We start from the raw sequence: 21,854 nt of genomic DNA, 5'->3' as shown, positions 1-21,854 counted from the left end.
CCCTTACATGGCAAAAACTCAAAACAGTTCTCGGCAGCAAGGCCCTGCTCGGGAACGTGCCAAATGTATCGAGGTTTATCGGCGTTGCTCATCACGCGACACGCACGTATACAATCATCGTCCGGCACCCGCTGATTGCGAAGTCTTCGGCGTGATTCCTGGCACGCCTATAGCTTCCGAAAGGATCCCATGCGGTCTGGGAGTGTCCAAACTGATGACGCGCCAGTCTCCGTCCCACCTGCACGTTCTAGCGTTTCCTTTTCGAGCGAGCCCAAGCCCCCTACACAAATGGCTACAACAGGGGAGGGCTTGGCCGTCGGATTTGCTCCAACATCCATTAGTTAGACATATGAATATGACCTAGCTCTTGCGGCCCAGGCGGGTTTCTTTTGTAATGTACAAATCTTGGATATACCTATCGACACAGTCCTGTGGAATGCTTCTCCTCACGCACGCTCATTCATCTCTTTACTTGCGGTTCGTGCCCGAAACAAGCAACACGACACTGCCCAGCTGCCTCCTCAAATCTTCCTTTTCGACATCATGGGTGTCCTCCACCTCGCCCCACGACCCCGTCTGCCACGAAACCTCCAAGCTCGCCGCGGTAGCCGCCTCCTCGATGCCAAACTTCCTCGGGCTCTTCGCCTCGCGGTGGTCTCCGACGGGCCCCTCGCTCCACTCCACCACCAACCGCACCGCGGTGATCAAGCTCTTGCCCGCCAAAACCGCCCTCTCGAGCCCGGCCAGCTCCCACGCGTCGAGCCCCATGATCCACCCTTGCACCACCTCCCGCACGCCCTCCGCCTGCGCTATCGGCATGATGCTGTTTTCGTCCAGAACGGGACGGATCTCGATGCCCGGCCACACCCGCGCCATGAGAAACCCGACGACCTCCTCGGTAGTGCGCTTCTGCACATCTCTCAAAGACTCGCCCGCGTCGTTGGGAACGTCCATCGGCCCCGCAGGAGGCGCCCAGCATAGCAGGGAGTCTGTGTCGAGGTAGCGCATCATCGTCGTGGCGATGGTCTCGCGGATCGCGCCGGCGGCGGCGTCATCCTCGGCGATGTCAAGCGCGCGGCAGGTGAGGGAAGTGAGGGGAATCATGTGCTGTTTGGTTGCCTGCTGGGCCGAAGTAATCATGTCCCACTCGATCGCCAGGGCAGAGGCGAGGTACTGCTTCGAGGGAGGGAGGCGCATAATTGCCTTGGTGTTGGGGTGGCGAAGGGGGCGGGAGTCGAGGTGAACTTGAAGGGCGCCTGGGGAGGGCAATGCGTTAGCACACTTTCACCCCTCAAAAACAAAGACACCGACATGGATGCAGAAAGACCTACCATCAACCTCTTGCACACTAACGTCGTTCCAAAACCTCCTTTTCAAAGCGCCTGGCTTGCTCGACTTCGCCTCGGCCGACGTGCGGATCGACTTGGCGTGCTTGAGCATTTCAGCCTGTCTTTGCCTTCTCTCGAGGCGCGCGCGCGCGACGGCAGCCCGCTCCTCCGAAGCGACGTCCGGAACGGGGGCCTCTGGCGGCGGTCCGGTTCCGACAACGGGCGCAACCTCGGCCGGTTTAAGCGTCGTAGTCGAGATGGCTCTCGCAACGGCGGCGAAACGCGGCCGGCTAGCTGTTGTCGTCAACGGCGACGAAGCCGTGAAGAGACGAAGAGGTATACGTGTTGAAGTGTTCATTTCTGTGTCGGCTCCTGCGCGTGAACTGTAGAAGGGAGGTTGTAGGTGGATTCGGAAGAGCTGTTGGAGTTGTAAAGCACAAGTGGAAGTCGGTTGATTTTTGGGATCTTCGCGGCAAGCTCCGCCGAAAACGAAAAAGGGCATATCCCTGATTGGTCAGGGGTTCAAGGGTGACATTCGCCGTAGCAAGACGGGTCGGCGAGCTCGGTGAAGCATCGGCGTACTAGATTGAATGCAGGGGTCCGGATATTGGAGGCAATCTGCTAGATCTTTTTAAAAAAAAAAAAAACATGGCTTCCTAAAACTGCAAAATCTCGGCTTTGAGCCTCGCTATACGTCTACGCCTGGTTGTACTATGTACTGTAGTAATACAAATTTTGGACCTCCACGCCTCCCGCCTAGGTCCGTTATATTAGTAAGGCGGCTTTGTGACGTTCCCTAAACTGAGCTCTCCCGCCCTGCTGTCGATTCCGTTTAGAAGCTCGTGCAAGTCCATCCCCCCGCCCGAGACCATTGAGAAGCTCCCATCCCCTTTGGTTGACCCATGATACAAACTGTCGCCGCCGCGGCTGCTCAGGTTTCGTTTCGCTGGCTTGACCGCATAATCTTGGATAGAAATCGAAGATGTCAGCCCTCCAATATGGTTAGGCAACGGTGGCACGGGCGGCACCTCCTCGTTCTCGTTGTGATCGTATAACGGATTCGAGTTCAGCGGTCCACCCTTACGTGACTGAGAAGATGACCGTTGCCGCCCAAGGGAAGCCCCGTCGCCGTTTTCTGTCTGTGACGCTGCCGGATTGAAACTGAGCTCGGATGGCGTGAACTCGTAGCTGACCATACTGTCGCTATCACTGTCATGGTGTAACCCGGCCGAGGTGCCAATAGGTGTTGCCGGCACTTGACCTGTCAAGACCATCTTGAGCTGGTCGACGGATGCGACCACGCCCCGACTAGAGTCCGACGGCGAAGGCGAAACACCACTCCGAACACTGGACTTGCGCAACTGCCTCATGGGAGACAAGCCCCCGGGTACTTGGGATGAGTTCGGCCGGAGATTGCGCTGGCTACCGAGCGGAGACGACTCGCCAGTTTGCCCATGTCCATTAGCGCCGTTAACTGTGAGGTGGTGTCGGTTGGTTCCCATCGTGCCAGTCTTTGAGCCAGCCAGTGACTCCGATTTGCTTCCCGTTTGCAACGCCAACATAGCCGCATCCCTCGACCAGTCCGTCAGCATATGCTCGCGAAACGCGGTGGGCAAACCCGTCCCAGGCACTGCAGGTGCTGTTGTAATCGAGGAGCTGAGAATGGGATGCGAGAAGTTGCGTCCGGGGGACTGGGGGGGGCTGGTTGGCGGCGAGACGCTTGTGTCCGCATAACTCACAGCGATGCTCTCGACAAAGGATGCCCGGTCGTCGAACGGCAAGAGCGCTTCACTTTCAACCTCGGTGGAAGGCAATTTTGTCTGCAATTTGGGAACGCCAGGGGTACCAACGAAGTCCAACCCTGGGGGAGGGATGGCCACGCCCTCGGTCCAGAAATGCTTACTGCGCCTTCGGATGACTTCGTTGGTGATTGCGCGCCCGACGGCCGAGTTCTCGATGTCAAACTTCTCCGTCACTGCCCAGAAGTATCCGTGGCAGAGACTGCCAAGACGAACCTTTTGCACTGGAAGTTCCGCATCTGGAATATCCTCCTGAAGACGGAACACCATTGGCAATCCGTACTGGACCGCGTTAACGCCTAGCTGGGCCACCAGCTTGGTGAGAAGAACGTGGAGGAGAACAATGTCGGGATCATAGTCGACATATTGCAATGCGTTATCGTAGATGGCGATATGCAGAAGCTGGAGGAAATGCGTGCGCTGCCGCGACGGCTTCTCCCGATTCGATGCGTTTGAGGCAGCACGTTGGGCAACGCTCGCCGGCTGAAGCTCGCGGCTGTTCTTAAGCGAAGATCGGTAATGTTGTGCGCTTTCGTCTCGCGCTGTGGAGTCGGCCGCTGTCGTTTCGCGGTCGAGCCATGTCAGAAGTGCATCGACATATGCTTTCCTGACCTCGCCTTCCGGATCCCGCAGGAGCCAGTGCGTGTTTTCCCATACCTGAATTGGGACCCTGTTTCTTGACAGGTTCAGGTTGCCAGACATCTGCGCCCGCGGGTTCGCGACAAGGAGAATGTTTTTGATAGCCTTCAAGGCGGCCGTCTTGCCCACGTTACGGGAAAGAATTGTTTCTAGCTGAGGCTGGCTAGAGCTCAGTTCATCCGAGGATGGCTGTTCGGCGTTTTCCACCTGGGGCGAGGAGCTGGTGCTCGATGGTTTTGAAGGCTTGAGGCGGAGGAGGATTGTCGAAATCATGTCCGAGATCTGGTCTGCGTAGTAGACGTGTGTTGCAAGGTCTCCAATGCAGATCTGGATTCGCTCGAGCAGTTCTCTGCGTTGTGCAAACACATCCCCAGCGCCCGGTAGAGCAGAAGAGGCTTCTTCGGCCTCGCCTTCCACTCTACCAAAGCCACCAGGTAGCTGGATGAGTTTCTTCATTTGCTGAACTAGCCCCAGCAGAACGTCCATGGCGCTCAGCCCAATTAAGTTGACATCGGAACGCAGCAGGGATCCAATCATGGCCGTCAATGCGAGATGCAGGCTGAGATTATCGTCCTTGACAGGCGCCTTCAAGAGATGATCCATAGCGGTCACCAGGATAACGTAGCGGTCTTGCACGGGAGCCCATCGAGCGATGGCGCTGTAGATGCTAATCGCCCATCCGTAGTCCTTGCCAGACTTTTCGTCCGTCTTGACGACCGTGTTGCCGTTTGTGACGCGGCTCTCGATGAACTGGAAGAGGGACCCGGTGGCGGAGTGGATCTGCGGCCGGTTGGGCACGACGAAGATCTGCTTCAGACACTGCATGGCGAGAACCCCAATGTCCTCTTCCGCCAGCTTGTCCACATCGAATGCGGTACCTGTCAGAGCAATGGGGTTGGCTTCGCCGCCCGTGCCGCCAGTCTCTACAGTTGCGGTGCTCGTCCTACGGCGAAGCTTCTCGGTCTGGACCTTTTCTTCCATCTGTATGCGCGACAGCAATGTATCAAGCAGCTCGTCGTCGTCCCACCAAAGATTATCCAAGATGACAGGAACGATCACATCAAACTGACGGCCAGTAACGGTGGACAGAGCTTCTGAAGAGGAGACGCTCCTGATGGCCTCGAGGCCGGCATTTCTCCATCGCATCAGCACGGGCTTGCTCGAAGCCCCTTTTCCAGGGTTTTGGCGCGTCGACGCGAGCGAGGCGTAGGTGCGGACAATAGATTCGTACTGGGCAAGGTAGGCTTGGTCTGCAAAGGAAGAGGAGGCATCGTGGTTTTCGCAAAAGGCCTCGAAAGTAGGAATGGAGGACTCGACCATAGTTATGTCCTTCGAGCTAAGGATAAGGTCCAGGATTTTGAGCACATTGGGGGCCACGAGCGGCAAGTCCTTGGGTGCTTTCTCGATCAGTGCCGTGAGAATCTGGAGGGTAACTTGGACATTTCTAAAGGGTATCGGGTCAGAAACAACATTGCCTCGAGGGCCTTGGGAGGAGTGGACAAACCCGATGCGCAGACGCCAGACATCGCTGGCCGTCTTCTTTTCCAGAAAAGCGCCAATTTTTTGAATTTTGGAGCGGCGGGAAGTTGCGTAGAACAACAGGTAACTCAGCTCGCTGGAGTTAGGCTTAACGTCAACGGCGCCTTTGTTTGTTCGCGGGTAGCACTTGAGCACCAGGACTTGATGCTTCGGGCGGCATTTTTGTTGGATCGCATTCATGGCGCCGGTGGGATCGGGGCCCGATGAGCGAGGGTGGGAAGCCGGGCGACTGACTACCTCGTGGACAGTGGTGTTGACAGGTGGGAAGGTAAAAGCATCGAGGTCTTGAGAGAAAAGGCAACAGGAGGCGTTCGCGCGTCAGTCAGGTCAGGTGTGAAGAAGCGGTCGTCGTCGGCGGCGGCATGGATCGTGAAAAGCAAGGAAGGAGCGAGGCATTGGACAAAATCGAGAGTAGGAAGCAGGCGTACCGAAGAAGCCAGTGGGCGATAATTTGGGGGTGTGGCAGACAGCCTGGAAGAGACAGGCAGGCCAACGGAGACACATTCCAGTCCAAGCCCGGCCAGGCCAAGCCAGCACGGGGGGAGGGGGGTTCGACGGGGGGTGGGCGTGGACGTGCTCCGTAATGTGACAGGCCTGTGGGAATCCAGTCCAGTACCTACTTAACTCGCACACTCGATAGCCACAGGCAGAGAGTTAGGGAGATAAGTACGCAAAAGACGGTACCTTTCCAGGTTCCCACCCGCCCATGCACGTGTGCTGCTTTGCACTGGACAGATGTCGGTCAGCCATGGGAGACGTTTCTCGTTGGGTGACGGGACGCTCGATACACCCTCAACATGAAAGGGCCCAGATTCTGTAGCTATGTTCGTCGTGCCGCGCCACCTTCTCGTCTTGCTGCGGGCTGCATCGTCGTCATCATTCGGGTACAAGCCGTCCAACCTTGTGGGAATGGTCTGATGGCTTGTATTGAGTACGACTCATAGCAAGGCATCCTAGATGCATTTCTACAGACGACATGGAGTCAGTCCTGTGTTCCCATCGGAAAGCTCAACTCAATGCGGCGGAGTCGAAGTCTCGCCCATGGAGCACATGTTCGGACAAAGGCGCATCGAAATTGCATCATATCCCAAAGGCAAGTCTGCTGGGATGCCGGGCATGTGCGAGAGGGAAATGCGATGTGGATATGAGATTACGGGCCGAAGAAGGACAAGCGCCTGTGTGGATTAAATATTGAGACGGCAATCTCGGGGAACCTCTCCAGGCTACCCTTCAGCACGCAGTACTATCCATGCCTGAGCTTCCTAGTCCCCTGCAGCCCTGTGCTTGTGAACCTACACATGGCTTCTGTATGGGCTTGGTGGGTGATGAGGGAATGGCAATTTGCTCTTGAGGAGATGTCCAAGTCTTTCATCGTGAACCTACTTAACTGAGCACCCACCATAAATCATCGTTGGGAACGGATGAGGGCGTTCCTCGGCGAGCATTTTGCATTGCTACTCCGCCGTCCTACCTATTGAATCGTCGCGTACCGCCCAAAGTGCCACCGACGATGAAGACAAACGCTGTGTGAAAGCCACCGGAGCCGAAGAACCGTTCCTTTCGAATTGTGGTGCAAGACGCACTTGTCATTGGACGCATGTTTCACTGTCCCATCCCTCTCTCCCTCCCTCTGCTCTGCCCTGGCATGATACCCACTGAGACCTTTAGCGATGCCGAGGGTCCTCGAAAGCGTTTGGATCCAAACAAACATTGATCTCCCCTTCTATTTTGGTCCATCCGGTCACCCTGTCGCAGTCGTTTGGGAATTGAGAAATGGGGCCCACGGCGGCATGCTTGGGTTGGAAAGGTGCCTGGGATGATCCCGCCCGCTCGGGGAGTTCCCAACAGGTGCTCAGACAGCATGCACACAGGCCCATGCCCGGGCATGTCTATGTCGACCACGCTCGGTACAAATTTCTGAGAGGTGTCTGCATCTCACCAACCTTGTTTAGCTGACTTCAGGTAGGGCGAAATGACTGCAGGCCGATCCCAGCTGCTCGACTCGCGGGATCTCTCATGTGTCTTGGTGCTGATAAAACGCTAGGGAAGCTCTCAGACCCCCAGAGGCGTTCGTTGGCGGATTCCATACGTGGATAAGTACGGGACGGGACGTGTATGGAAACAGTTCTACTATGCCTCTTGCTGTTGTTCCATTCCCCTCCCCATCCCCCCAAATCAAATCCCTCCCTCGCCTTGACCTACCAAAACTTCATCCAATTACCATCGCGGCGGCCGTCACCGCCATCCCGTCCAATGTCGTCAGCATCGCTTCCCATCTGCCTCTGCTGCACGCACAGATTCTCAACTGTTTAAGCCTTTAGTATACCCATTCACCTTCTTCCCAACAATCGTCCGCCGTTCGTTCTACCCGCCCAGCCTCATGACTGAAACCTAACCTTATCCGCCTCGTTGTTCTGCTCTGCTCCTCGGTCACTCTTTGCTCCCTTGTTAGATCCGAACCTCATCCAACCTTTTTCTTGGCATGTGAAGCCTTTTCCCCTCCTCAACCCCTCCACCATGTGCCACTGCCAACTCACCAAATGGCATCCACCTCTGACCCGGATTCTAGATTTGCGAATCCCCGGGACGAACTTCTCCAACGGATAGCCACAGGGAACCGCCGGCCGGGGCCTGTTCTTCACACGGGACGCGCCTCCGTGTCTTTGGCCAGCGACACCCACCCACCCACCCACACCACCTCGAGCTGCCACTTGCATGTGTGGTTGCCATCACCGCCATCACCGGTTGGTCGTCAGCCAGAACGGACGGTTCATCAGCTTGGGGGAGGCATTTTGTACCGTACTTGGGACCAATCACATCATGATCCGGCTACCTTACGTGCCTCTCCTCCGCATCCCCCGCAATGCCCGGAGTCTTTGGACTCCGACAACCCCGTTGGGGTCTATGCCGCCGCCGGCACTACCACCAAGAATGGACAGTGTAGGGAATTATCCTAGTATTGTCGGCCTGCCGAGATTTGCCGCATCCCATTCCGCCAGGTCGTGGCTCCAACCATCGCCATTTGCCCGTCAACCCCAACGCCCCTGTCCGAGGACTCTACTCCTGCGTTGAGCGCTGTCAGTCCTGACGCCTCGTTTCGTTATCCAGACCTTCTGGGGAGCTCGTACTCGGCCGTTGGGTGTAAGCGAAGTCAGAGGCACGATCTGCCGAGTTGCCAACCCTATGTGAACTTCTGCCTGGGGAAGTTCTCGTCAACTATGCAACCAAGCATCAACGTACTCCTCTAGCCCTGCTGAGTTCAAACGTGGCGACACCGGCAATCACTCATCGTAGCAAAGCATCGACCGGACCGCGTCAGTCGAGATAGTGACTGCGTATACTATCGACCGCAAGTGAATCCTTGGCGGACTCCAGGCTCAAGATCCATAAACCCCTGCTTCAGCGTTCATTCTCGTAATGTTCGCGACCAAGGGGACTGCAACCACCTGAAGAACTGTATGCCACACATCAAACCAGTGTTTGGTTGCGACGGGACAATCCAGAGATGCCTTGCACAAGGGAGTAGGGTGGTTGGGTTGACACCAGTTGATTGGCCCCTGAGCAGCACGACGCACCCCGGCTTTCGGGTGGAGCCTGTTCGCCGATCATGGCCTCGAGTTTCGAGGATGAAGGTACCACTCACCGAACTTCACCTAGTTGCTGAAGTGAAGGTGAAGAGGTGAAAGGAGGTGAGAAGGGGTGTCGACCTACTAAGATGATGTTTGTTGCAACTTCCTCTTTGGATATCACCCTATGTCCATTTGTGTTTCCCAAGATATCGTAACGGTGCAAGGCTCCTCTGGGGATTTTGTAAGCCCGCTGAAAGCTGGGCGGGAGCTCCGGTCCGAAGTGTGCGAGACGAAGCCTTCTTTTATAGTCAGTGAAAGAGGCGGCTTTAGGTAGAGCCCGGAGCGATCGCCAAGAAGAGAGGCTTCGTATCAGCTTTTTTTTTTTCGGGGATACAGCTATTCGAATCTCTAGCTTCCTGGGCGTTAGCATCACCGGCCCCATGGCTGTTCTCCGAAAGGGTTTGACGTTCAGGCTCGGAAGTTTCCATAAAATTGTCGGCATATGGGATGGACTCTCGTCGAAAGCCTTGATGCCAAGCCGTCTAGTGTTACACTTCTAGGTCCAATGAAGCAGAAGAGCCATGTGCCATCTCACCGTTAATCGCCGTCTTCAGGCTCATGTCTCACACTCATGGAACGAATTCAGAGCCCCTCCACTGGGTCGTCGCAGCTGGAGCAAGGGAAAATGCCTTCTCTGTTGATAATATCAATTGCTGCAACAGCCGCCACTAGGCTATTTGACTCCAGACATGGCTAGTATCATGGGTCGTTGGCCCAAACCTCACGTGGACGAACACATGGGATGGAAACATCAGACTCAGGGGGGAGGTTGCATGCGGAAACCGGTTGCCTTTGTGTGACACTGCCAGCCCGGGAAGTCGGCCAAAGGGATGCAAGGTCAAGAACATCCAGAACCTTGGCCACGCAGTCAAGGCAGTCTGAGGGGGTGCCAACTCGAGCATCTGGATGTCGGGACCACATATTGGGCTTTGGGACATGCCGCAAACAGACGTTGAAGTAAAGGAACGGCAGATGGAGGAGAGACACACTGCCCTTTATTTTCTTTCAGCTTCAACCAGCGCCAACAACAGGTTAGCGCGAGTGCATGCAGCAGACCTCTTGCAGCCTTGTCTTCTCTTTACCAAAAGGTCCAGCTTTCACAACATCCTTCCACTAAACACACCAGACCCGGCCAGCCTGTCTGATTCCAGACTTGGTCGCTCTAGAAGCTGAATAGGCAGGGTGGCGTTCCTTCTCACTTTCACTTTCACTCTCACTTCCAGCTTTTACCTTTACCTCTTACTTTATCTTCTGTGTATCCCCAGCCTGAAGAGCCTCATATCCTCTCCAGGGTTCGCATCGGCTTCAATCTTTTTACTTCTTCTCGGGACCTTCCTTCCCTTCCCCTTCTTTGCCCCCGTTTCTTCCCCCCCTCCCCCCCTTTCTCTTTTCTGGCCCTGTTGTCTTTGGATTTGTTGAAGCCAGAACAACAACAAACTTGCAATCGCCCAAGATGAAGTCTGAAGTCTTTGTTGCCGCCATGGGGGGCGCGGTGAGCTCTGCTGCTGCCCTGTCCTTCCCTCGTGCTACCGAGGGCAAAGGATTCATTGCTATGCCAGTCAGACAGGTCCGACCCGACCTGGGTCATCTCACGAAGCGAGAGGCCATCGAAGTTGTGCTCAGAAACAGAGAGTTTTACTACTCCACTGACAGTAAGCATTCTTCGGCTCCTTCCTCAAAGTGGCTTGACTGACGATGAATAGTCATGATCGGTACGCCTGCCCAGCAGGTGACCGTTCTTCTCGACACGGGTTCTTCTGAGCTCTGGGTCAACCCTGACTGCAGCACCGCGCCTTCAGCTGCCCAAGCCAAGCAGTGCAGCGCTGCTGGTCAGTACAACCCGCGCAATAGTCGTACTCCGCCCACCGGCCCAATTGGCACCCGCAGACTCAACTACGGAGACCCCTCGGACCCTAACACTCAGACGAGCGCCGAGATCGCCTACTATACCGATTCCATCACCATGGGTGCCAGTGTCTTGGTCAACCAGACCTTTGGTGTCGTCACTAAGAGCGACGGCATCGCCACTGGCATAATGGGTCTGGCTCCCGACCTCAAGGCCGGCTTCGAGCCAGGCAAGCCCTACAGCCTGGTCCTCAACAGCCTGGCTGACCAGGGACTCATCGGGAGCCGCATCTTCTCGCTGGACCTGCGTCATCAGTCGGCGGACTCGGGCATGCTCATCTACGGCGGTGTCGACAAGGGCAAGTTCATTGGCGAGCTCCAGCGAGTGCCCATGGTGAACGGCGCCAAGGGCGAGCCTCGGTAAGTCGAATCATCCGAGGGCTCATCTCCTCGTCCATTGCCAACTGAGTGATGTTTGAGCTGACATGACCAAAGCCTCGCTGTTGAGCTTACCGGCATTGGCATGACCCTCGCCAACTCCGCCGAGACCTACGCTCTCGCCCCGGCGGACAAGAACGTCATGCTCGACTCCGGCACGACCCTCACCCGCCTTCACCCGACCCTCGCTCGCCCCATTCTGGCAGACCTCAAGGCCACCATCGACACCGACGGTTACTGGACCGCCGCCTGCTCCCTGCGCGACAGTGGCAGCGACTCCTATGTCACATTCACCTTTGGCAAGAAGACCATCCGCGTGCCCCTCAGCGATTTCATCCTTGACCTGGGCCCCCAGGACGGTCAGTGCTACGTCGGCCTCGTTACCACTACCGACCAGCAGATCCTCGGCGACAGTATGATGCGGGCCGGCTACTTCGTCTTCGACTGGGACAATCTGGCAGTCCACATGGCTCAGGCGAACAACTGCGGCAAGGAGGAGATTGTGGCCGTCGGCAGTGGTAGCGACGCGGTGCCCAGCGGTGTAATTGGACTCTGCGATGGCCCCGCGACGCCGGACGGTGACGGGCAGCCCGTGACGTCTGCAGTGAGTACATCTGCTCCTTCAGCTTCTGACACCCCGATCGTCTCGCCCACCAGCCTCCCGGTCACCATCACCCAGACCGTGGACAACGGCCCGGTCCCGACCCCGACCCCGATATACACCACCCTCTCTGATTGTGACGCATTGACACTCTGCCCCCAGTCGTCCACGAACGGTGCCTCGCCTCCATCCTCGTCGTCCTCCCCGATTAGAGGATCGCCCAACAGCGGCAGCTCTTCCTCGGACCCCTCGAAGAGCACGGGCGTCGGCGCCCCGAGTGCGTCGACCACGGGCGGCCCTTCATCCTCAACGTCCTCCGATTCCCACTCCGCGGCGGTTTCCCTCGCCGACGACCGATTCCTGGGTCTGTTTTTGGGAGGCTTGATGACGTTGGCGGCGGTGTTTTGGAATGCTTGATTGGTATGCATGGACTGGATACCGCCAACCAAAGGAACTTGGAGGAACAAAAGGGAATACCCGAAAAAGGATATGCCAAGGGTTTTGGCCGGGGGGAGGGGAAAATTCTCATTATTGATTGCATAGCGAAACGTGCTCTCCGGACAGGCAAGGAGAGAACGCTACCGAGAATTTCTGCGGACGCAGACATAGATTCATGATTACTGGCTGGCTGGCTGCCGCTCCCGGGGCGATGGGTGATTGATGCCTTGGGGCTGGCGAGGGCCTAGGGGTCTTCAGCTAGAGACGCCTGCTTACGACCCGTTATGATACCAATGAAGAACAGCATTTCGAGGCCTTCCTTTCTCTCTCTCCGTGTCTCTCTCTCCTGTTATTTCGATTGAGAGAAGGAAGGGGAAAACACAAAACGTCCTGAAAAAATCCAAAACATGGCCTGACTTACACGTTGAGGATGTTCCATCGCTCGTGCTCGCTTCGCGCCATCACACAGCTGTGTTCGTCTGACGTGACGAAGCCCGTCGATCCCACCCCCCTCCCCTAACAAGAGGACAGGCCGCGTCGGGTATAACTCTCCGCGAGCCACCCGTTCCTCCGTTCTCTTCCTACGTTTACCTGCCAATGACATCAGAGCAAGTTCTGCAATTGAACGGGTTGACGGGTCTGGACTCAAGTCCGAGACATGTCCCAACCCCCATCCGGCTGCCAAACCCCCGCCCCCCTCCCGCCCCATCCCATTGTGCTTTAACCCGCCGACCCCGACGGGCTGGGAGAGACAAAACACTGGCGACGGTCCACTCACGGATCCAGGTCTTCCGTCCGCGAAAGATGTCTTGTTCCCAGCTCATCCGCTTGCCGAATTGGAACCGCCGTGTCTCTACGACGGTCTGGCTCTAGAGAGGCGTCACAAGGCGCCGTTTTGGCCCCGAACCGCCTCGGGGGCACCTAGTAACCGTGTCTCTCACGAATTAAGGACGAGAAATGTCCTGCTCGCAACGCTGTCTCATTTCTCAGCTTACACTTTGGCAACCTCCGTCAAGTACCCCCGTGCCTGTAATCGAGATTCGTGTCGTATGGCTTGCTTGCGTGCGTCAGCCAGCCTCAACTGGGCGTTGCGACACTCACATTCATTTCACGTCGAAGACAGCCCAAGAATTGTTCACTAGAGGAAACTGGGGTTTCGCACAATGTGTGAGTAGTATCTGAGCTATAGACGAAGACATACGACCGAGGCCAATTGAAAAAGCTGCGAAAGCAGCAGCAGATCTGAGCCAAGCTATTATGAAGCACTTCGCTGGGATGTATGGTTTCCTCGCCAGGATACCGAGCCATGAAATCAGAAATCAGAAATCAGAAATCAGAAAACGAAAACCCTCCCAGAATCCATGAGACAGACGTAGCCCCGGAAGTCCAGAGAGAAAACCGTGCAGAAAGAAAAACTCCTCAATGTAAACCCCCTCTGCTCCCATACCTTTTGTGTAGATTAAAGACGCGAGTGTCAGTCAAAATTTTAAACTCCATCCTGATGTTGGAATCAAACAAATTCAGGCCTCCGTCTTGCGTCGCTTCGTCGTTCGACCTGTGGTGCTCTGAGGCTCGTCAGCGGCACGCTTCGAAGCGCCGGCATTCTCATTCTGGGATTCGACATCTTCATCCTTCGGGTAGTCCCAGAGCTCGGAAACCTCTGGAAGGATGCTGTTCTGAGCAGCCTCGGCTCGAGCATCATCATCTTCGATTGTCTCAAGCACGATGTTTCGGCACGTCAAGGCAAAGCGACGTTTGCCCTTGGGCACAACCCTGTGCTGTTAATTGTTAGAGAAGAAAGTGGTAGTGTTGATTGGAGAGTAGCATACTAGGTACGCCTGATGGATGCGGGTCCCGTGCATAACCACCAGATCTCCGTGGAAAATTGGTAACTGAAGAACTTTGGTGCCTTTCCCAGCGTAGGATGGCTTCATTTTAAAGCACATTTGGGCGGGACTTCCTAAAGATAGAGTTGCCACGGTAGGTCCCAAGGTGTATTCGCCGTCGTCGTGGTACTTCAAATAAAGGAGTCAGTCTTGAGGCAGAAAGCATAGTGATACCATAACCCACACTGATCTTGTCTTCCTCCATGTACCCGATTGAAAGGAGCTCGTTGAAGTCAACGAAGTTCGAGGTGAGCGTGTCACAAGGGACTATTTCGCTGAAGCCGGGCTGCTGGGCATAGGCATCTATGGTCTTGTTGGTCGTCGCAATGGATTGCTTGCCAGCCCATTGCATTCTTTTGAGTGCTCCGATTATGGATTCTGGTGCCTCTGAGAATGGTCTCGAATGCACATTGACTGCGAACTTGTAAGGGGCGCCCCAGTTTTGAAGGAAGTTCCGGGTCAACTTCTCGCTAGGCACTAGTGTTGTAGGTTAGTCGGATCGCTTCGTGAGGAGGCATGACGGGTGAACTTACAGCCAACATGAATCGCGGGCTTCCTTTGGAAGCCGAAGTCTCGGACGGTATCATGTTGGAGGAGATCCCATATTTGGTCGGGAGCGCCAGCACGAGCATTGATGGCTGGAGTCGCTCGGAAAACAGTAACTGAGCCGATGATGGTGTCAGTGTTGAGGGGGTCTGGGAGAAGGTACTGTTCCATCGCGTAACCATTGGCCTGGCTGGCACTTTGGAGAATGTGTTTGTTGAAGGCCTTGGATTGGAATCCACTCCTGAGTCTCTGTTGTTGTTTGCTCTCGGCGAGAACATTGGCCAGAGGGAACGGCAGTGGCGGGGCAAGCAAGGTGAAGTTACAACGAGGATCCTCGTAAGACCACTTTGTCCAATCCACCCGTCTTGCGCAACGATGACACTCGGGACAGACAATGCCATCACGCATAGCCTTCTCTGTGCCCAGTAGACCTGGGGCGGTTGTGTCTGGGAGGGGCGGCTGCAGAGGCTGTTGTGGAACCTGGTAAGATGTTCGTTCTAAGAGAAAGTCCTTTGAGTAGGTGAGGTGGTTGACATCGGTACCGGCTGGGAAATTGAAGAAGCTGCTGCACTTCTGGTTGAGACAAGACCAGCCGCAGGAGAAGATTACCTTGCTTCCCTGGTGACAGGTGACGCACCAGGCAAGAGAGGAGGCGTGGTAGGAAGCAACAGTCAACTCGGAGATGTCGATAGCTGGAGTGAAGGCAAAACTTCCCTCACACTCGGCATTCAAGCAAGTCCATCCCTGTATGAACATCTGCTTGGAAGATTGTCTGCACTTGGTGCAGTCCGCTCGGAATGTTGGAAACTCCCGCAGCTCCTGCAGCTGAGTACTGCTCTGCATTTCAGCCGACAGTTGCCACCAGGACGGCATAGCACGGTTGGTCTTTTCGAGGCGAATCTTGTGGATGTCAAAGCCTCTGTCGTCCTTCTCAGACCAGATGTCTGTAATAATGAAGAAGGCAAGGACATTGAACGAATGCTTGATTTCAACAGGTAAACCTGGGTATTGTTTTCCTGTGTGATAGTGAGTGCCGGTACCAGATAAAGACGACAGTTATGTACTTACCAAGGATTATGCCGATGGGGGCATTGGTCTCTGAGGCTGCATGGCAGGACGGCAGTATGAAGGGCCGGGCTTCTCTAACCCGGACCAGGTCTCCCTGGCTGTTTCTCTCTCTTCCACCACCACTAACAAGTTTACCAGGGGTCAGCCGAGGAAGCCTGAGATATGTGAAGAGAGCAGAACAACTTACAGAGTGGTGATGATAACTTCTGAGCCCAAGAAGTCTCGCACGGTGGCGAACGCATTGAGAAGCATACCTTTGATGACCTTGTCCTTGGTGTACATACTTCCCTCGTGTGCCTTGAAGTAAGGAAGGGCATCACAGAGAGCCTGACGATTTTCGGCCCAGACAGGAGGACTTCCAAGGGGAGCAGGCAGGGTCGAGTTGGAAGCAGCCATGACTGTGACCGGAGATTCTTGAAAAGCGCTTTGGACCCTTAGAGTAGAAGACAGCAGTTGGACTGCAGACTTAAACGTATGTAAAAGTATCAATGCCGATCGGTGTCTGCCCTTAGATGGTAGGCAGTTGGAAATGAGGCGCACACAACCGGAAAGTTGCTGGGAATACGTAGGTCAGATGTGATCTGTTTCGGACGAAATACGCTAAGCAGTAAAGAGAGGGAGGTAGAGGAGTGAACGACTGTTGCATTAAAAAAGGCAAAGAAGAGAGGGTTGGGAGGAATGTGTTTCTTGAAAGCGCAAGGGAAAGGTGTGCTGAGGAATGGCGAAGGTTTTGTCCTAGGACAGGATGGCAGAGAAAGAGAAGTGCGCTAAGGGAGGCAAGCCAGGTGTGGTTCTGGAAGGAGAAGGAGGTAAGGATCGAAGGTTCCAGTGCTTGTCCGGGAAGGTGTAGAAGGTGCGCCCATCTGCCTGGTGCGCCTACCTAGTCATTTCGGGAAAGTTGGGAAAGACCGAAGGAGAGCAAAGGGTCGGCAAGGACACGGATGGAAGCAGGCACCTTTATGCCGGTTTCAGGACATGAGCGAATCGGTAAAACAATGTGGATGAGAATGAACATACCTATAAAGAGATGTGCTACTGCTTATGTTTCTGATAGTCCCCGGCGTACTGTTGGAAACTGTTAGACACCTTTTAGGGTGTTTGATATTAAAAGATTGGTTAAAGATTATTGTTAGGAGAAGATGTGTAAGTAAGGTAGGTAGATATGAGTAGATGGTGATGAATGTCTGAAAGATAGAAGCTGGTAGGTGGCTAAGAGAAGAATTCCTAAATGTTAGCAAAGGTCCTCGTTGCCTGCGCATGAACAAGAAAGGAATAGAGAACGAATTATGCTGGCTGCTGCCAAAGGTCCTTAAGCTTTGCGCAGAAGAGGAAGGAGGGCAGAACAAAAGCGGTAGTAAATCTAGGAGGGAAGAAATAAGCACTAAAGCAGGATCGTGTTAAGTAAGAAGGGAACAAGGCAGTCGGAATATTAGTATCCTTAGGAGTCAAGAGGGTGTTATTATGTTGTGTAGAAGGGAGAGGACTAGGCTGATAGAAGTGTAAGGGAAGGAGATACTTTAAAGAAAGAGGAGAGATGACGTTCTAATAAAAGTAGAGAGGCAGGAATGAACTGATAAAGAAAGAAAGTAAATGATTTGTGTTCTAGAGAGACAGTGGTGTCGACATACCTGTAAGAGAGCCTGCTGTATGTGAGCGTGTGTGAAGGTCTCTACTAGCTGATTGAATTAGTAGTTAAGGTCAGTGCTCCGGTTGCCTACCTAGTGAGAGAGCACCGGTGTTGCGCAGGCTAGGTTCCTCCTGCTTGACGACTTTTTGTGTGTAAAGGACAATTGGAGAGGGTGGATTGAAATCTGAGTTGTCTTTTGCAGAGCGTGATTATTGGAGTTTAGTTTATAGTTCTCCGATGGGTAAAGCACTGATGTCTTGATTGTTGATCTCGTTGTTGATGTGTGGAAGAGAGGACTGGTAGAGGTTGGAGGGAAAGGTAGTGTTATATATAGTTGGAAGAGGCGGGTTTAGTTCAGAGGAAAGAGTGAAAAGAAAACAACGGAAGGAGTGAATCACTCAGCCGCTAGAGTTGAGTGGAGTAGGAGTTTGAGAAGCAAGTATCGGATGGAGGCAACGTGATGTAAACATAGCACCGGGTGGCTCAAACCAGATGAAAGAATTATTTTCCACAGAGTGAACAGAAGACAAGGCTTCTTCTCCCCTGGTCTGGCCAAATGCCATATCAAAAGTAGCGACTGTGGCAAGAGAGGAGAACAGGACAACACGCGTTTTGTTGCATCTTCTGATAGCATTGATCACAATTGTCATGAAACGTGACTTGAGGATTTGAAAATCTACATTTCAGTGCAGCCATGTTACTGTCAAGACTCTGAAAAAGAAAAGAAAAAGATGACTGTCCCTATACTGACCAGTGGATGGTCACTTCTTTTTCATGATGGGTCATGGAAAGTGTCGTTTGCGTATGCTAGAAAACTGGGTGCAAGTGAGACAGCATAGGCAAAGCCGTCACATTGCTAGACCTGCAAGGTATTATCATGAAGCATTCCTAAGCAGATCACTTGCTCCTTATCCCAATATCAACCCAAATGTCGTTCCATGGAACTCAGGCTGAAAAAGAAAAAAAAGGATGCCAAGCTAGACGGATAAGAAACGTTCGTCTAATAAAGAACTCACCTCTCTGAAGTTACATGGTGCGCTGATATTTGGTATACAGCAGAATCCGTGACCCACAGCATCACACCCGGTGGAGGTAGAGATTCCCGGAGCGGGAGCGACGTTCCGCGCCGACATCCCAAACAGTTGAGTTCCGGGGGTGGGTGCAATTGGAGAATGTGGAACCAAAATTGCGATACTTCCTTGACGCTTTGTCATTGGGTCAATCTCGGCTAATGGCTGCCCTTTTTACCTTGGTAGTTGGGGAAGCCCTCGGCACCCGTTTACTTAGGTAACCCCCATGGAACGAACAACCTTGGATGGATAGTGGGCGATGATCTGGCAAACTCCTTTGGGAGTGGTCAAGTTTTTACCAAGGTCCAGGAGCCGGTTAAGGGTCGGTGGACTGTGGCTGCTCGGTAAAAATGCGGTCGTGCCGCGCCTGAAAACCGACGGGGATCATGAGTAGTGAAAGTTCAAGTTTGGGAACCCTCAGAGCAGCAGGTGGATGGCAACTTGGCAAGCCAATCTCAAGATGGGGCATGGGGGTAGCAGCAGCAGCGGACGCTAAGCTTCGGCTGCTGACATCGGATGCCATCGACACTCAACCCACAGTTAAGGTCATAACAGACTGGTTTCGCGGAAAGCTGTGCGGAATACCGGCCGCTGGTAGTAGCAAATGACTCAAGAGCGCCGCAGAGCACCGCAAAGCACAGCGAGATGCCGCGCTATCTGGACCCTCTACCGAGGTGCGACCATTGCGTGGGGAGAAATGCGGAGAAGTGGGGGAAGCTATCCTTCTCCAAGTCTTGGAATTGTTGCTTCTGGCTGTGAGGGGACCGGGGGGTCCGTCACCGAGGGAGGAGGGGGGACACAGAGGCACAACGCAGGTTAAGGATCGGAACTCTGCGCAGCCCCCCCGGGTGGCTCTGAGCTGGCGGTTGTTTGACAACTTGACCTCATTCAAAAGTCCGAACCACCCCCTCCTTTCTCTCGTCGCAAACGTTCCAACATCTATATCAACGATCTTGCAGCGGCCTCGGACAAACGCGTCAACGCGACGACTGACTACTCAATCACACTCATCCACTCCTTCTGCCTCAATCACATCACACAAGATGGTCTTTGTATCGCCGAAATGGGTCCCTCAGTTGCCCATGGGTAAGACGAACCCTTGAGCCTCATGCCTCGTGCCTCGGGCAACCCTCTGGCGAACTACGCTCACCGAGATGTTGCAGACCCACCGGACTCGATCACCATTGCCGAGTTCATGAGCAATGAAAAGTACGGCCGCTATCCTCTCACAGAGGCCAGAAGTCCATACACTTGCGGTCTGTCGGGCAAGTCGTACACGGCGTCCGAGGTGAAGCAGCGAACAGACTCCTTGGCCAAAGCAATTTCAAAGAGGCTCGATTTCGCGCCGAGCGAGGGCACGGAATGGGACAAAGTCGTTGCGCTCTTCTCGCTCAACACAGTATGTGATGGCCACGTGCGTTCCAAGGTCGATTGTCCCTCGGAGATTGACGTGTGCCTAGATTGACTACATCCCCTTCACTCATGCCATCCACCGGTTGTCGGGCATCGTCACCCCCGCCAGTGCCGCGTACTCGGCCCAAGAACTCGAGCACCAGCTTCGCTCCTCCAACGCGAAGGCTCTCTTCACCTGCATTCCTCTGCTAGAAACCGCTCTCAAGGCCGCCAAGGCTGTCGGCCTTCCCGATGACCGCATCTTTTTGTTGCCGGTCCCAGGCGTCAGTCAAAAAACACCCTACGTCTCCCTCGATGGCCTGATTCAAGAAGGCAATTCTCTACCGGAATTGGAACCCTTGAAGTGGGTCAAGGGCCAGGGCGCGCGCCAGGTCGCCTATTTGTGCTATTCGAGTGGTACTTCCGGACTGCCAGTAAGTGAAACTCGACCATGGTAACTGGGAAAGTCGAAATGCTGACAACCGACTACAGAAAGCCGTCATGATTTCGCACAGAAACGTCATTGCCAACGTTCTTCAGTTCACGACATACGAGTCCGTTGCCAGAAAAGAACTGGGCATCAAGACACAAGCAGCCTTGGGTCTGTTGCCCTTTAGCCATATCTACGGACTGGTTGTCATTGCACACTGCGGCACCTGGCGCGGGGATGGCATCATTGTGCTGCCCAAGTTTGAGCTTAAGCAATTCCTCGAGTCCGTCCAGAAGTTCAAGATCAACTGCCTCCCAGTGGTAAGGCTCCTTTTCGCTGCAACTATGAGCAAGGAACATGTTCTGACCATGCGCGCAGGTTCCCCCAATTGTCATTCAAATTATCCGCAACCAGGAGCTTTGCAACAATTACGACCTCACGAGCGTGCGCTTCGTCTACACCGGCGCAGCACCCCTTGGAGCGGAGACTGTGGAGGACCTCAGGAAGCAGTACCCCAAGTGGCACGTGGGTCAAGGCTACGGTGAGTTCTCGTGTCTTGGACGTTTGGGGTGTGCTGTGACTAAGACACACCAGGAATGACCGAGACCAGCACCGTTGTGTGCACAACCTCCGAGATCGATATCGATGTCGGATCGTCGGGCTCTCTCGTCCCGGGTGCCCGCGGCAAGATCGTCGACCCGACGACCGGCGAGGAGATCACCGAGTACAACAAACCCGGCGAGCTCCTCGTACAGTCCCCCTCGGTCGTCCTGGGCTACCTCCACAACGAGCGGGCCAACGCCGAGACATTCGTGTGGCACGAAGACGGCCGTTGGATCCGCACGGGCGACGAGGTCCTCGTACGCAAGTCGGCGGCGGGAAACGAGCATCTTGTCATCGTCGACCGCATCAAGGAGCTCATCAAGGTCAAGGGCCACCAGGTGGCGCCGGCCGAGCTCGAGGCGCATCTTCTCACTCACCCGGCCGTGTCGGACACAGCTGTCATTCAAGTGCCAGACGACCGCGCCGGCGAGGTGCCCAAGGCCTACGTCGTCCGCGCCGCCGGCTACGAGAGCAAGCCCGAGGCCGAGGTCGCGGCCGACATCAGCAAGTATGTTGAGGAGCACAAGGCGCGGCATAAGTGGCTCAAGGGCGGCGTGGAGTTCGTCGACATCATCCCCAAGAGCCCCAGCGGCAAGATTCTCCGTCGTCTCCTCCGTGACCGCGAAAAGGAGACCAGGAGGGCCAAGGGGGCGAAGCTCTGAGCACAAAACGTACCCGAGGGTTTGTTGGCCAATTTGTGTGTGTGTGTGTGTGTGTGTGTGTGTATACAACTTCGGCTGGCGGGTTTAGATGGGCGGGATGGATACGAGAGGCTGCTGGCATTAGACGATCGAGTTCGGGCGCATGTACGACGTATGCCACGCAACGCTCATATTTAGCGATTTCTATTCTGTGGATTGTGCTACTTCTCTTGTTCAGACGGGCGATTACGAAACCAGTGACGTCTGAGCCCCTGTGCCCTCATCCTCGAGTCGACCAACGCCGAAAAAGCTAATGCCGAGTAGCAAGGTGTCTC

The 21,854-nt window shown here is 54.7% G+C and overlaps 5 protein-coding genes across 5 annotated transcripts; 2 read left to right on the top strand and 3 right to left on the bottom strand.

Annotated features, from left to right (window-relative positions):
• Nucleotides 1–315: 315 nt before the first annotated feature.
• CDEST_08105 (Putative ATP12, ATP synthase F1-assembly protein) lies at nt 316–1,830 on the bottom strand (the record flags this gene model as incomplete). Its single annotated transcript, XM_062924264.1, has 2 exons — nt 316–1,256; nt 1,332–1,830. The coding sequence occupies 2 exons, from the start codon at nt 1,828–1,830 to the stop codon at nt 469–471; spliced, it is 1,287 nt and encodes a 428-aa protein (XP_062780315.1). The 3' UTR covers nt 316–468.
• A 147-nt stretch (nt 1,831–1,977) lies between these two features.
• Nucleotides 1,978–5,809, bottom strand: CDEST_08104 (Putative protein EFR3). Its single transcript, XM_062924263.1, has 2 exons — nt 5,271–5,809; nt 1,978–5,210 (listed from the first exon to the last, which is right to left on the bottom strand). Exons 1-2 carry the CDS (start codon nt 5,483–5,485, stop codon nt 2,099–2,101), a joined length of 3,327 nt encoding a protein of 1,108 aa, XP_062780314.1. The 5' UTR covers nt 5,486–5,809; the 3' UTR covers nt 1,978–2,098.
• A 4,578-nt stretch (nt 5,810–10,387) lies between these two features.
• On the top strand, nt 10,388–12,235 carry CDEST_08103 (Putative aspartic peptidase A1 family, aspartic peptidase, active; the record flags this gene model as incomplete). The annotated part of the gene is made up of 3 exons (XM_062924262.1): nt 10,388–10,586; nt 10,638–11,199; nt 11,275–12,235. 3 exons carry the CDS (start codon nt 10,388–10,390, stop codon nt 12,233–12,235), a joined length of 1,722 nt encoding a protein of 573 aa, XP_062780313.1.
• A 1,541-nt stretch (nt 12,236–13,776) lies between these two features.
• CDEST_08102 (Putative oxoglutarate/iron-dependent dioxygenase, alpha-ketoglutarate-dependent dioxygenase AlkB) lies at nt 13,777–18,370 on the bottom strand (the record flags this gene model as incomplete). The annotated part of the gene is made up of 11 exons (XM_062924261.1): nt 17,841–18,370; nt 17,385–17,423; nt 17,296–17,298; nt 16,774–17,116; nt 16,395–16,491; nt 15,944–16,311; nt 15,757–15,878; nt 14,676–15,704; nt 14,327–14,619; nt 14,086–14,271; nt 13,777–14,034 (listed from the first exon to the last, which is right to left on the bottom strand). Exons 1-11 carry the CDS (start codon nt 18,031–18,033, stop codon nt 13,777–13,779), a joined length of 2,931 nt encoding a protein of 976 aa, XP_062780312.1. The 5' UTR covers nt 18,034–18,370.
• An 855-nt stretch (nt 18,371–19,225) lies between these two features.
• Nucleotides 19,226–21,730, top strand: CDEST_08101 (Putative AMP-dependent synthetase/ligase domain, AMP-binding, AMP-binding enzyme domain, ANL). Its single transcript, XM_062924260.1, has 6 exons — nt 19,226–19,539; nt 19,617–19,852; nt 19,914–20,279; nt 20,338–20,595; nt 20,654–20,816; nt 20,870–21,730. The coding sequence occupies exons 1-6, from the start codon at nt 19,497–19,499 to the stop codon at nt 21,538–21,540; spliced, it is 1,737 nt and encodes a 578-aa protein (XP_062780311.1). The 5' UTR covers nt 19,226–19,496; the 3' UTR covers nt 21,541–21,730.
• Nucleotides 21,731–21,854: the final 124 nt, after the last annotated feature.

Source organism: Colletotrichum destructivum, chromosome 5 (assembly GCF_034447905.1).
Source record: "Colletotrichum destructivum chromosome 5, complete sequence".
NCBI lineage: Eukaryota > Fungi > Ascomycota > Sordariomycetes > Glomerellales > Glomerellaceae > Colletotrichum > Colletotrichum destructivum.
This window is presented reverse-complemented; position numbering and strand designations above follow the sequence as displayed.